General features: G+C 34.8%; 1 protein-coding gene across 1 annotated transcript in view; it reads left to right on the forward strand.

Moving 5' to 3' along the window:
* The window catches only part of TMTC2 (transmembrane and tetratricopeptide repeat containing 2), a gene marked incomplete at its 5' end in the record, with an annotated part of 141,570 nt that overhangs the window by 111,307 nt on the left and 17,583 nt on the right, over window positions 1–12,680 (forward strand). Inside the window, 2 exons of the mRNA XM_010145743.1 lie at window positions 3,497–3,611; window positions 10,521–10,584. Coding sequence (XP_010144045.1) covers window positions 3,497–3,611; window positions 10,521–10,584 — 179 coding nt within the window. The remainder of the gene's footprint in view (window positions 1–3,496; window positions 3,612–10,520; window positions 10,585–12,680) is intronic.

Raw genomic sequence — 12,680 nt, forward strand, 5'->3', positions numbered from 1 at the left:
TTTATGACTTTGACAGGAAAAGTTCAGAAGTCTGCTTTTTAATGAAGAAAGTGTAGCAGTAAACTACGAATCCAGTTCATTCTTGTATGAATTTAGTATATCCTCTAAAAGGAATGACAGCTAATCCTTTCAAATGGGCTATCTCCACTGAGGTGCTTTAAATTAAATTTAGATGTGTGAATAAAATCAGTCTGCCTTTCAGAACAACTTGGCAAATCAATTCTCAACTGATTTTTTCCATCTTGTATGGTCTGGCTGGGATAGAGTTAACTTTCTCAGGCAATGAATAAGGTAGTTACCAGGTGTTCCCCTCTCCTGTTTGCAGTCAGAATTCTGTAAGGCTTTGAGTGTAAAGGATGCTACAGCCAGTTTCAGGAGGGTGCTAGGTATCGTCTGCTACCTAACCACACAGCATGAGTTCTTGCCACTGTAATTACCACCTCCAATACAGGGGAGAGACTTGTTTATGCTAATGCACAGTCACAGAATTTTCTTTTCTGAAGAACTTAAAGTTTTACTTTTAATTGGCTGGTGTCATGCAGTATTTACAGTTGCTTTTAGTTAACTTTGGTAATCCTGTAATGAAGATAATCCTTTAATGTGTTATATAAATAATAATCCTCTTATAGAGACACTTTTTAGAGAACTAGTAGTAAATGGAGAGCGAATTCTGGTTTTAAATTTAAAGCATTAGTTTAGAGCTGTTGCTGACATTTTTGATGAGTCCATGTAGACCAATGGAATGTATGCAGGCAAAGTCCTAGAAAAACAATTAATAAACCCAAGCTTTTAACTCAAGCATCTAGCAGTGCACTTGCTTTTCAGCAATTATATATATTTTTTTCCTGTCCTAAATCAGATTTCTTATAGAAATCTAAAGCATGTACAAATTTCATAGTATGTTCAGTGTATGTTGGTCTTATGGACATCTTAAAGAGCTAATGATTAATCTAGTATGTTGCTTAAAAGCAGCAATAAACCATTAGTATTGGTTTGAAGTGGTTTCAAATAGCGTTACATTTTTAGATATTATATGGATGAAGTGCAAGTATTTTACTGCTTAATAAAATGAACCTAAAGTCAAGAAATTTGTTATGTCACACGAAGTAGAATGCATTAGTTACATTTTGTTACATTATGCGTAGCTATAAATATACACAAGGTAACATCTCTATTGAGCTTCAGTGTTAAATATTTCATACAGAAAACTAGAAGTATGTTTTTAAAGATCTGTCGCTAAAAACCGTTGAGTAATTTTTATTGAAGACAGTGAAAATTTTTTCCTCCTTTTGTAACTAATTAGCTTAATGTCCGGTTCACACTGTTTTTAAATTCTAAGATGCAAAATATTTTCCCTGAATTAAGTATATAACTTTTTGAGAATGACCTTGAATGTTCACTGTGTTTTGACATGTAGAAGAGTATATGAGCTCTTTCTTTCTTCCATCTGGATGTATTAATTGTTACTAGTGTCTCATTTTGCTAATCCAGTGCTTTCATTCATAGAAGAACTTTAGTGTTGACAGTTGAAGTCTGGTTTTCTTTAGCACGGATCTAAAGATTGGGGATACTGGTTTAGTTCATTTGTTGGAAGAGAGTTGGAACACTAGCTGGCCAAGCTTCTTCCAAAGATTTCTCTTTAAAAATAGCAATTCAGCCCAAATGAAGAGACATGGATAGCCTATTATAGTTGGTAGATTTAATTGTCTGAGAATTTTCAGATTCATATCTGAGTTTTTCCTGCTATATATAAGGCATACTCTTATATATAAGCATACCCAAAAGAAAAAAAAAATCTTGTAGATTTTGTCAACATTTTTTTTTCTCTTATGAAAGACTTCCATTAATGGCTCAAGTGATGAGTTCCAGTTCTGAAGACAAATTAATTTCTTGTGATCCAACCTGTTCTCAAACCATGTTTTCTTTTAATGTTTTTCTGTCTTTATTTATTTACTTACATACTGTTCTGTGTGAGAAAGATTTTTAGAAATCATCTGTTCTGGATACAATAAACACAAAGCATCATAATGCATGAAAGGATGGCACATATTAGCGTGTGGATGTAACTAAAGCAAGCAAACCTTATGCTATGAATGCAGAAAGGCACCTGATTTTTACAAGATTTTTGCAGATCTGAACGAGATAGGCGACTGAACAAGTAATCTTCTATCTCTTGCTAACGTGAAATGTATCCACAGAGAAAGTAAAAAGCTAGGAAAGGTGTCTGTCATCACTTTTTGTATTCAGATAATTCCTTCTGTGAATGTGTTCATTCACTATGGCCATAAAGACTGTGCTTGCTCTGGTTAAGCGGATTTTCTGCATAAGCATCCAGTGAGCATGTAAGTAACAGGGAATGTGTGAGCAAAGGAGGCAAGAAAAAAAGAAAATCCCTCACCATGAGAGGAAAACATCTGCTCATGGCATATTGTTCCTGAAGAGGCTTGTGGCACTAATGGCTTGGTGGACTTTAGCTTGAATGATCTTTAAAAAATAAGGTAAAAACGGAAGGATGGGATGATGGAATGTATCATCACCATGTTTTAAGACAGCTTTTCCAAATACAAAGTTATGTAGACAGAGAGTCTAGACATCTGAAACTCTTTGAAAAGTCCTTGATCCAAAAATTACAGATTTGACAAATTAGGTGTGAAAAAAATCGTTAAAAGGAGAAGAAATAAAGTGGTTTGAGTACATTCCAAAATGTTTATTTTTTTTCCTCTTCTTCAAAGGAAAATTCATTTTTATAGAGTTCTACTAGTTATGTATTTTGTTTGGAAACTACTGCACATTAATTAAAGCTTGGTAAATGCTAAATTATTCATTCTTTTCAGTTCTAACTTGGTTTAATAATTGCAATAGTGTAATTTCCAAAAATTCTTTCTCTTGATTTTATCTAATTATTTTTTCAGCTGAAAGGCAAGTATCACATAGAAAACTTGTAAAAAGCTACCTGTTATTATTCTCTTAGCGTTACTGAAATAAAATACCAGTTTGTCAAGGTATACATATATAGAATAATAAAGCAAAGTGTCATTTATCATTCTAAAGCGGCAGAAATATATTTGCAAACATATATATATTAAAATATATTTTTATGTGATTTTGAGATACACTTTTAAAATGGGAATGTATTTCATTTGTAGAAGCTATTTTATTTTATTTCACTTCGTTTTGAGGAAGTGAAGATCAGTGTGTAGGAGAAAGGCAAGTTCTTAAATGGCAGCCTTCTTGGGGACTGGGAGTGCTGTTTCTTGATGGATCGGTTTTACTGTATCATTCTCACTATTCATAAATACGTTCTGCAAATATTGCAGTTAATTATTTCATGTTTATTTTATTTTTTCTATATTTACTACATTTGGCAGATATTGAAATACAATAACAAATACCTAAACATTGAATCTGAGACTTTTTTTTTTTATTCCTGTTCCTAACTATATTGTCTTGAAGTATTATCCATCAGTTGTTTTCACATGCGTGCACTCCTTTGCAGGTCAGTTCCTCCTAGAAGAATCCCGCCTGATAGAAGCAGCTGAGATGGCAAAAAAAGCAGCAGAACTTGATAATACAGAATTTGATGTTGTTTTCAATGCAGCCCATATGCTCAGGTTAGTGCTTTTACATCTGCCTTACTTGATTTTCCTCCCTTCTTTTGGAGGAAAAAGGTCTTTACAGCCTTTGCTTTTACAGGGTTCTTTTGAAAGCCCAGCAACTCTCTTGAATAATTCAGTACTGCTAAAGAAATAAAAAGAACTGGAATGAAACTGTTGCAGAATTTAGCAATTTCTACTTCTAATTTTCTATGTATTATCTCATAATTTCTCACCTTTAAAACTTCACATGATTAAATCACGATTTTAAAAAATCAGATGATTTTTAAAAAAATTTAGGACACATAGCAGCTGAAAATTATAGACCATATTTCTGGTCTGGATGTAACTAGAGAATACTAAAAATATCACATTTTGTGTTAGTATCAGTAGGGAACACTAGGATAATTCAAAATCTAAATATTCCCAGGCTAATGATGACTTTGAGACTCTGAGGAGCACTTAGTGATATTATCAAAGTCTGTGATCTAAAATGTAGTGTTGCATTTAATTCTCTTCTATCTGAATAGAATAAAATTTCAGACTTTTTTTTTCTCATTTTAAAGCTGTCAGATATCAATATTCAGTAACATTAAGCTTCTGCCTGAACATTATCATTAAACTCACATTAGTGTAATAGGTATCCTCCATGGTTATTTCTAGGATAACTATCTAATTATTGTCCACTTAACCGCTATGAGGATACTTGATTTCATTTAGATATAATCTATTCTTAGAAAATGCATGAAAAGGGAAATAAAAATATACTTATTAGCACAAAACAGTTATTGAGATAATTTCTCTGATTAAGATGTCTCATTTTGGCTGTTTAACATTTAGAATAAGAGATGAAAGAAAGAGAGATGGTAGAATCAGCTTCAGCCAAGTGACCTGTGTTTCAGAATGAAAGTTTCTTCTATACCAGAATTTTGAAATAAGTCCCAAAACATTATCTGAGAAATAACCCTCACTGCTTGTAGATGAGAAAGGAAACCAACACAGATGGTTCATGGGTAAACAATAGTTTGACCTCTGCACTTGTATGACCTATTTTAAGAATCCTTCCCTCTGATTATTTTCTAAACAATATCCTTCAAGACAGAATTCAGTAATTTGGAATGATTGGATTAATGAAACAAATTCACAGAGAGAAGCAGAGCAAGTTAGGCATGAAAGTTGAATCCAGAAAGGTATCGATTGTGTCAGACTCCCGATTTCAGTGAGTGTGTTGTGGAAGGTGTTTAATGGTGTGATTGTGGGTATTCTAAAATGTGGTGATGTATATCAATACTATTTTGAGAATAGGTTTAATAAATCTCTTACTTCCTCTTTGAGCAATAATTGAAGCATCCCAGGTCTTGAAGGCACACGTGTTTAAATCAGGGTATGAGTATTTTTCCTCTCTCAGCGTAAGAGCTATGTTGCTGCACTGTACATGAGTCTACTTGATCTGATTGGGAGTGGGCATTTTTGGAAGGTTTTGACAAGCACTGAGCTCAGAGATTCTAAACTGCATGCTCTATTTTAGCTGCAAGGACAAAACCAAAACCTTTAAAAAAAAAAAAAAAAAAAAAAAAAAAAAAAAAAAAAAAAGACCTACCAAACCAAAACGCTTAATGACACAAAAAAGGCCTGGTGGTTTAGTTTAACTAGAATCCAACTGTGGTCCTTTGGGATACCCAGTTGGTCTAATTGTTCACTTAAATACTTGGCTTTTTTTGTGGAAGATCATAATGTCTTCCTAATACGCTGTGGGAGTCTAAAGCGGTCTGGAGGATTTAGCAAGAGTCAGGGTGGCAAAGTTAAATTCAGTGCTGCCAAGGATTTGCTTAAAGCCCCATGTGTTATGATCTGACTGATTTTTGCTAAAGGGTTATGATTTTGTTGTCCACCTTTATTCACTGCTTGAGTTAGCAATTTATTCAGTATATTGCTTTCAAAATAGCTGTTGGACATACATTAGGACAAGCAGCTACAAATCCATCATGGGTCTGCAGGACTTCATAAGAAGCTGATTTTCAGGATATTTGGAATGATGGAGAGCTGAGCTAATTCCAAGAGAAAAGTGTATACTGGGATACAAAAGAGGAAGGAAAGAAGGGAGTACTCAGACTGGTATAAAGTGACACAGCTAGAAACTGTGGTCACTAAAGACAGTTATAAATGAAAGACTGAAATTATTAAATACAATCATTTCATGTAGGTGTGACCAACTGCCCTTTAGGTACCATAGAGAGCTATAAAACCTGACTGGTAAGTGAGTAAGAAGTTTGACTGAACTGCACAGCTGTGAGTTGGAAAATGCACTAAATTCATGGTGCATGGAAGTGAATTGACTGTTGTGAGAGAGAAGAGATACATTTTAAAGATGTGTTGTGGACTATGTTAATGTGGATGATGCAAGGTTCCTAAATTGACTGGAAGGTAATAACAGCAACCTAGATTTTTGTGAAAGTTCTAAAATTTTTTCAGACCAAATGTTCTAGCCAGCAATGTACTGTTGAATTAGAAAGGAATTCTCTTTCCCTCTGACATCCTTCTGTTTCCACCATTAGTCCAAGGAGTGTCATAAGATTCAGAAACATGTAGACATTTCTTGAGACTTGCAGGGAAATGCTTTCAAATTTGGGTTACAGCTATTTTGGGTGGAAAACAATCACGACATTCCCTCTAAGTCAAATTTATTTTTCTACTTCAGTGTTAAAATATTTTCCTTTTCTTAAATCCCTTTACTCTCTGTGAAAAATGTTTAAATTAAAATATAACCTAAATAATAACTAAGAAGTTTTGAAAGTTTTGAACAGGAATGCTGTGAATTTTTTTTTATATATATATGTATAAAATTTGCAACAGAATTGTTCACTGTGTCTAAATGCAGTAGCTGTATTTATAGACAGCCTGTTCTCAGTTTAGGTGTCACCAGAAAGACTTCTGCTCCTTCTGTCAGGTATTCCAAGCCTATTTACTTCCTCTCTTTGTGACTAAATCTGAAGCTGAAGTCAAGAAAAAAAATCCCTGAGTTAGTTCTGTTTGCGTTGTTGAGAGACCTCCTTGTCCCTAATTATACAAACACAGTTCTTAATTTTTTGCCAAGATAACTTCTGTAGGATCCTGATAATGCAATGCCAGATGAATCAAGTCATCTGTAATAGGGGTGAGATGTGGGATGAATGTCATTAATTTCTTTGCAACAGTCTGGTAGCTTTTAACTTGCATAGTACTTGTCTGTAAAATTTGTTTTCTCAACAAATTTGTTTTCCAGACAGCTTCATTCAAGGGTCATGTAGCTGTTTGGGTGGTTCTTCTTAAAACAGTGACTGATCATGTGTTTTACTTTTGTAGTATTTGGTATGCTCTTGCTTATAGCAGTTTGAAGCCTTTCAGCAAAGCTAGATCCATTTTAATGAAACGTAGTGAAGCATATATTTATAACGCCATATGGTGGCTGTAGCTCCAGTGACTGAGTCGCGTATTTACAGTGCTAAGCTTCACTTTGTAGTTGTATACTGAGGTGAGCTGCCATGAGATAGGTTTCCTGTGATCTAGGGGATGATTACTTTTAGAATGAGGAATGGCAGTGTGGTGACAGCACTGTACTAATTAGAAACAGGAAAAGAGCTTCATGTTGTCTCCAAATGCAAACAGGCACAGGAAGAAGAGCTTTGCTTAAAAGCACATTTTGTAGGAATAGTTCGGGGTTTTTTTTCATGCTTCTGTAAGTGGGTTGTTCTGGGAAACACTCACATGCAGTTACAGCATGTTTATCAGCTCTTTGAAAACAGAAGTCTAAATTGGAGCAATAATACGTGACACGGACTTTGTTTTTCAGCAAATTTCTGTGAGAGTTTATTGGCTTTCCAAAGTATACTGACTGTTTGAACATGGAGAGTGGATGCTGGCACGGTCTCATAGGCATAAGTTTGCTCTATGTTATTGTCTAAACAGATTTTCTTCATTCTTCCATTACCGTCCATGTGCTTAAACGTATATTTGTATGTATATATGTATGGCTAAACATATAGTCTATGTAAATTTTGTAACTGTAAGTCCATGTAAGTGTTGTAAATGAAAAATGTGGATAAACGGTTACATGTATGCCATCTGATTATGATTTTGTTGTGACACGAAAAGGTCCATTAAGAATTTCCTTTAAAATAAAAATCTCTTTGAAGAAAACTTTTTTACAGCTGGACTGACATCCATGATTTCACTTAAAAATAACAGTTTGAAGCCTTATACCAAGCAATAGGCAGGTTAATATATAACCCTTTCCCATTCATATGTTTATGTATCTAAACCAGTCAACAATGGTATTGTTTGTCTCCTAGAGCAATATTTTTTTCCAGTGATCAACATAAAGATTCAAAATGAATGCAAGCTAAATATAACTGGGAGTCAGGAGAACCTAAGAGCAGTATGTTGTCAAGCATATTTATGAGGTGTCACTGGCAGTCAGCTGGAGCAAAATACAGGAAACTGATAGGTCTAGAGGCTCGTGTTAAGAGATAGGAGAGAATAAAAAGAGGAGATGTTTTGTCTCTTAAGATTGAATGGTAGGTGTTAATGGGGAAAGTCAGATGTGTTTTCAAGGTCAGTTCTCATGAAAAAATTTAAGTTAGAGGTTGAAATGTAGTTTGTAACTATGAAAAGTACTCTGTCTTCCAAAATTCTCTTTGCTTCCTTTCTTTCCTTTTGGTTTTATTATCAACATTTTATCTAATGTTTTACTCTAATGTGAATTATGTTTCCTTTAGTAGTGTCCATTGTTTGACATTGATCCAGAGCCCTTCACTGCTCAGTGGCATAGGTTTACTGCAACTTCCTACCTCTGTGCTTTTAATTTTTCTCAAGGGAAACTCATTCCAGGGCTTAACGTAATGAATTTCTAGTTTAGATTTCCAGTGAAAATGGGAACCAGAATTCTGCTATATCTTAACTAAAGGAACCGTCCCAGAAATGGAGCTGGCATTGTCCTGACCAGATTAGTGTGGTGTGCATTCATTACTATAAACTGTTTTTAATGGAGAACTATAAATTCAAACTATTTTCAACTTAGGAATTAATGACCCGTGTTTCAAGATATACATGTGGGAGGAAAGCAAGCCACGTATTTCCACTGGGCTAAAAGGGGATTTTAATTTGTTCCATGTTCATATGCCAACAACACTTTTTGAAGATGCAGTGTACCATCTGCTTCCTGGGTAAGGCACCTTGTTTATCGTGAAGAATTTCACCACATTCAGAAATACTTGGTTTCCTGACCGTTATGTGCAAACAGGGGAAAAAAAGCCCCGTGAGGTATTTCATTTTATGTGCCTTAATCCTGATATTCAGAAGTAAAAGATTATTTTTTTTTCCAGACTTCAAAGTGCTACTAATGTCCAGTAGAAGTGATTCAGAAACAGGTTAAATTAGTGTTTTTAGACATCCAGTCGTACCTAACCACTGCAACCACTGAGTCGATGATACATGTGCAACATAATTTAAAACAGTTAACAGGTAAATTGTTAGTCAGGAAGTGGTTTGAGCTTGCACGTAAATTATGTGAGAAACTTCAAAGGGATTATCATCCTCCCTTTCTCCTTCCGAGACCAACTGTGAAAAGGGGTTGATTTGGATTAATTGTCTATCTTGTTTTATGTGGCTAATGTTTAAAATTTAGGTGGATGGGAACATAAAATTAGAACACAATTTAATCACTGAATAACAAAGCATATAAAAGCTCATGTAATGAACAAGGTAAAATCACCAAATACAAGTGCTCACTTGACTGATACTCTTTGAACTAGTAACTGTTCTCGGAAGCAGAAGAAAAAGGAAAACAAAGCCCCAGCCAACCCTACTCAGTATTATCCTTGGTTTTCCATTTTGTATCACAGAAATGCATCTAAATCAAATAACCAACACAAATATGCTGAAGATCTACTGGTCTAATTGTTCTATGAAAGGGCCTAAATCTTCATAGGAAAAAAAGCATGTAACTTTATCAGAAGATATGTAGCATGCTTGACAGTCTTGCTTGATTTTTCTTACATATTTACTATCTCTCTCATGACACGTATGTGATCAACTGATATTCATTGGGCCAGTAGCCAAAATGAATAGTTGGAGGGAAATGAAGAAGATAGAGACAGAAGGAGAAAAGAGGATTTTGAAAGAAGAGATAAAAAGGGCCTGTTGAGACAAAAGTGTGTTTGGATTTCTTTGGCAACAGACTGCATTTTTATTTTAAGGCATTAAGCTGGAAACTCAGAAGAAATAAAAACTAAACTATTAGGAGAATGTAGATGCCATCTATAGTAAGGAAAAGAAAAAGAGGTGAGCTGACAGGGCTTCAGGTAAAACTCTTCTTCTCCTGGGATATCTCAGTTTAGGATATCTCAGACTGGTGTGAGTAAATGTTGAAATCAGAACTCGCTTTTCTAAATTAATTCCCTGAATCATGGAAACCTGTTTTTGAGAATTTGAGTATTCTCTGATTACCCACCCCCCCACCCTGGAATCATAGTTTTCTTGGGGAAACACAGAGACAGGAACTGCATTATTGTATAATCTGCAGCATCATAATTTACTGTGTAAAGTAGGGGTAATTACAAAGCATGAGCCAGATTTTCTTCTGGTGAAGACTGGTACGTCTCTGGTTGTGCCTCAGCTGAGTGTTTGGCCTTCTGCATTTCTCTCCAGTGTGTACTAATATAATTTCAGAACTAAAAAGAAAATAAGAGGCAGAGAGGATTTGTGATAATGGACATTCTGAACTATAAAAAAATCTTTTAGATTGACATATTTTGTACATTGTGTAAGGTAATAAGCAGTGGGGAGTAGTTGCAGTATTTTGATTTTAGCTATGGTTCTTTAGGTGTGGTTTCTTTTTTAACCCAAGGAAAAAGAGATGTAACTATATGGGGTTTTTTTCTGTCCTGATAGACAAGCCAGTCTCAATGAAGAAGCTGAGAAGTATTATGAAATGGCAGCAGGATTAAGACCTAATGTGAGTACCTTCTTAATGTTATCTATTACTGAAGTTGGTGTATGTGCTACAATGCAGAACTGTTTGAGTTGTGGGGGAACTTCTCGCTGGAGCATTTGATCTCTCAGCCTATATTGTTTGTGTTCTTTTAGTGGTTAATTATTTAATTGTTTGATTGTTCATTTATCAAATCAATCACTGTCAAGTTACCTCAGTGAAGTCTTACTTGGCTTAGAAGTCTTACTTGAAGTCTTACAGCCAAGTCTTACTTGGCTAACATATTTGGAAAAGATTTCTAGATTTACTTTTACTTATCTACCTTTAAATGTGTTAAGTTTGGAGAGCTCTCCTAATTCCATCTATTTTCACTAGTAAAAGAGAATGAAAGGTTATTTTGTGATCCACTGTGTTTTAAATAACACATTTTATGCTTTTTTTTCTCTCATGAACTTCTGACAAACACAGTTGTTCAACAAATTGATGATGATTTTACCTCAGAGGTATTTACCTTTGAGGCTGTTGTACATTGGCAAAGAAATGTTTAATCTTTGAAGCAGAAATATGTAGGAGTATGTGACAGACCCTTTTTAAAAAGAAAAGCTTATTTCCAATTTTATTGCATCAGGAACTAAAGAAATAAAATATTTTTATCATTTTTTACTCAATGTTATGTTTCTTTTCAATTGCCTTCACACTGGGAAAAAAACATTCATGACTATAAATGGGGCAGAATTTATTTTAAATACCTGATACTTTGTCTCTGCAGTAAATCAAATCTAGAACACATTTCTGTCACAGAATTGTGTAGTGCCAAATTTGAGATACGAGTTAGCAATTTCAGTCAGAAAAAAACCAAACGAAAAAGATTTAAAAATACAGGCTTAAAACAAAGGAGTACTCTCAGAAGGTTTCTCAGAAACTCAAATATACTCATTCATATATAGCCGTATATGAATATATGCCTCAGGTTTCTTGAAGAGCTTTGAAAGTAACTGAGAACTTCTAACTCATGACAGTGGTATTGTAAAAGGTATTTCTAGGTATTGCTGACAAGCTGTATGTATTAAGTGCAAAGTATCCTTTTACATATAAGTTTTTAATTATTATTACCTCTCAAGTAACTATTACCTTACAGTAATAGGTTCAGAGTGGGAGAAAAAGAAGCCTCTCAAAGATGTTTTCGAGATAGTAAGCAATGTAATGTGGACACAGTGAGACAGAAGCTCCTGATCTTTCCAAAAGAGTATGGAGTGCAAATTAGGGGAATCCTATGTACTTCCGAGCTACATCTGTACTGGTAAATTGAATGTGCCCAGGGCTATTCTCTAGCGTTGATCCAACTGTATTCTCAGAGTGTGCCCAGGTAGTGTCTAGAGACTGCAGTGGCCCATCCTCGCAGCTTGAAAATGCCTGCAGTTTGTTATCTTGGATGTAACTTGTGTATACTCTCACTGTCTTATGAATATGAAGGATCAGCGAAATTACATGATTAAAGATGCTAAAGAAATATCCTTAAACAAAATATAGTGCTGAAGGATTTTAATTTTTTTATCCATCGCTAATAATTTAGAAACATTTCTTTGTAGAAAATTCAAACTACTAGATGTATGGATGTGATGTAATGTACAGATGCATGTGTACATACAGTTCCATATATATATACTCATATCTATATGTATATTTGTGTGCACCTCTTCAATGTTAGCTGCTAAGAGATCTGTTCCAAATTACCTCTTAGTGTGAATGCTGTGGCAGTGTTGATGTCAGTGGACCAGCCTTAGAACAATCAAGTGCTAAAAGCATCTGTTTAACAAGAACCTTCCCCCTTCCGGTACTTGAGATGATATCTGTTGACATTAGTGAATTGTGGATCAGGATCCCGAGTAAACTGTCTCTGGGTTTTTTTCAGCATAATTTTTTTCTTTTCCTTGTGGTTCCCCAATCACTCCTCCAGATCACAATTTGAAGATCCATTTCTCTGTTACCAACTCCTTTCTTACTCGCTGTACCAAGACAACTAAACTTTTGATTATTCTTTAGAATTAGACCTGTGCCTGGCTCCTGAGAGATTTTAAGCTAGTGCAGCCTGATAGAAAACTCAGATTTTCACTCTTTTG

This window comes from Buceros rhinoceros, unplaced genomic scaffold, assembly GCF_000710305.1.
Source record: "Buceros rhinoceros silvestris isolate BGI_N320 unplaced genomic scaffold, ASM71030v1 scaffold7381, whole genome shotgun sequence".
Classification (NCBI taxonomy): Eukaryota; Metazoa; Chordata; class Aves; order Bucerotiformes; family Bucerotidae; genus Buceros; species Buceros rhinoceros.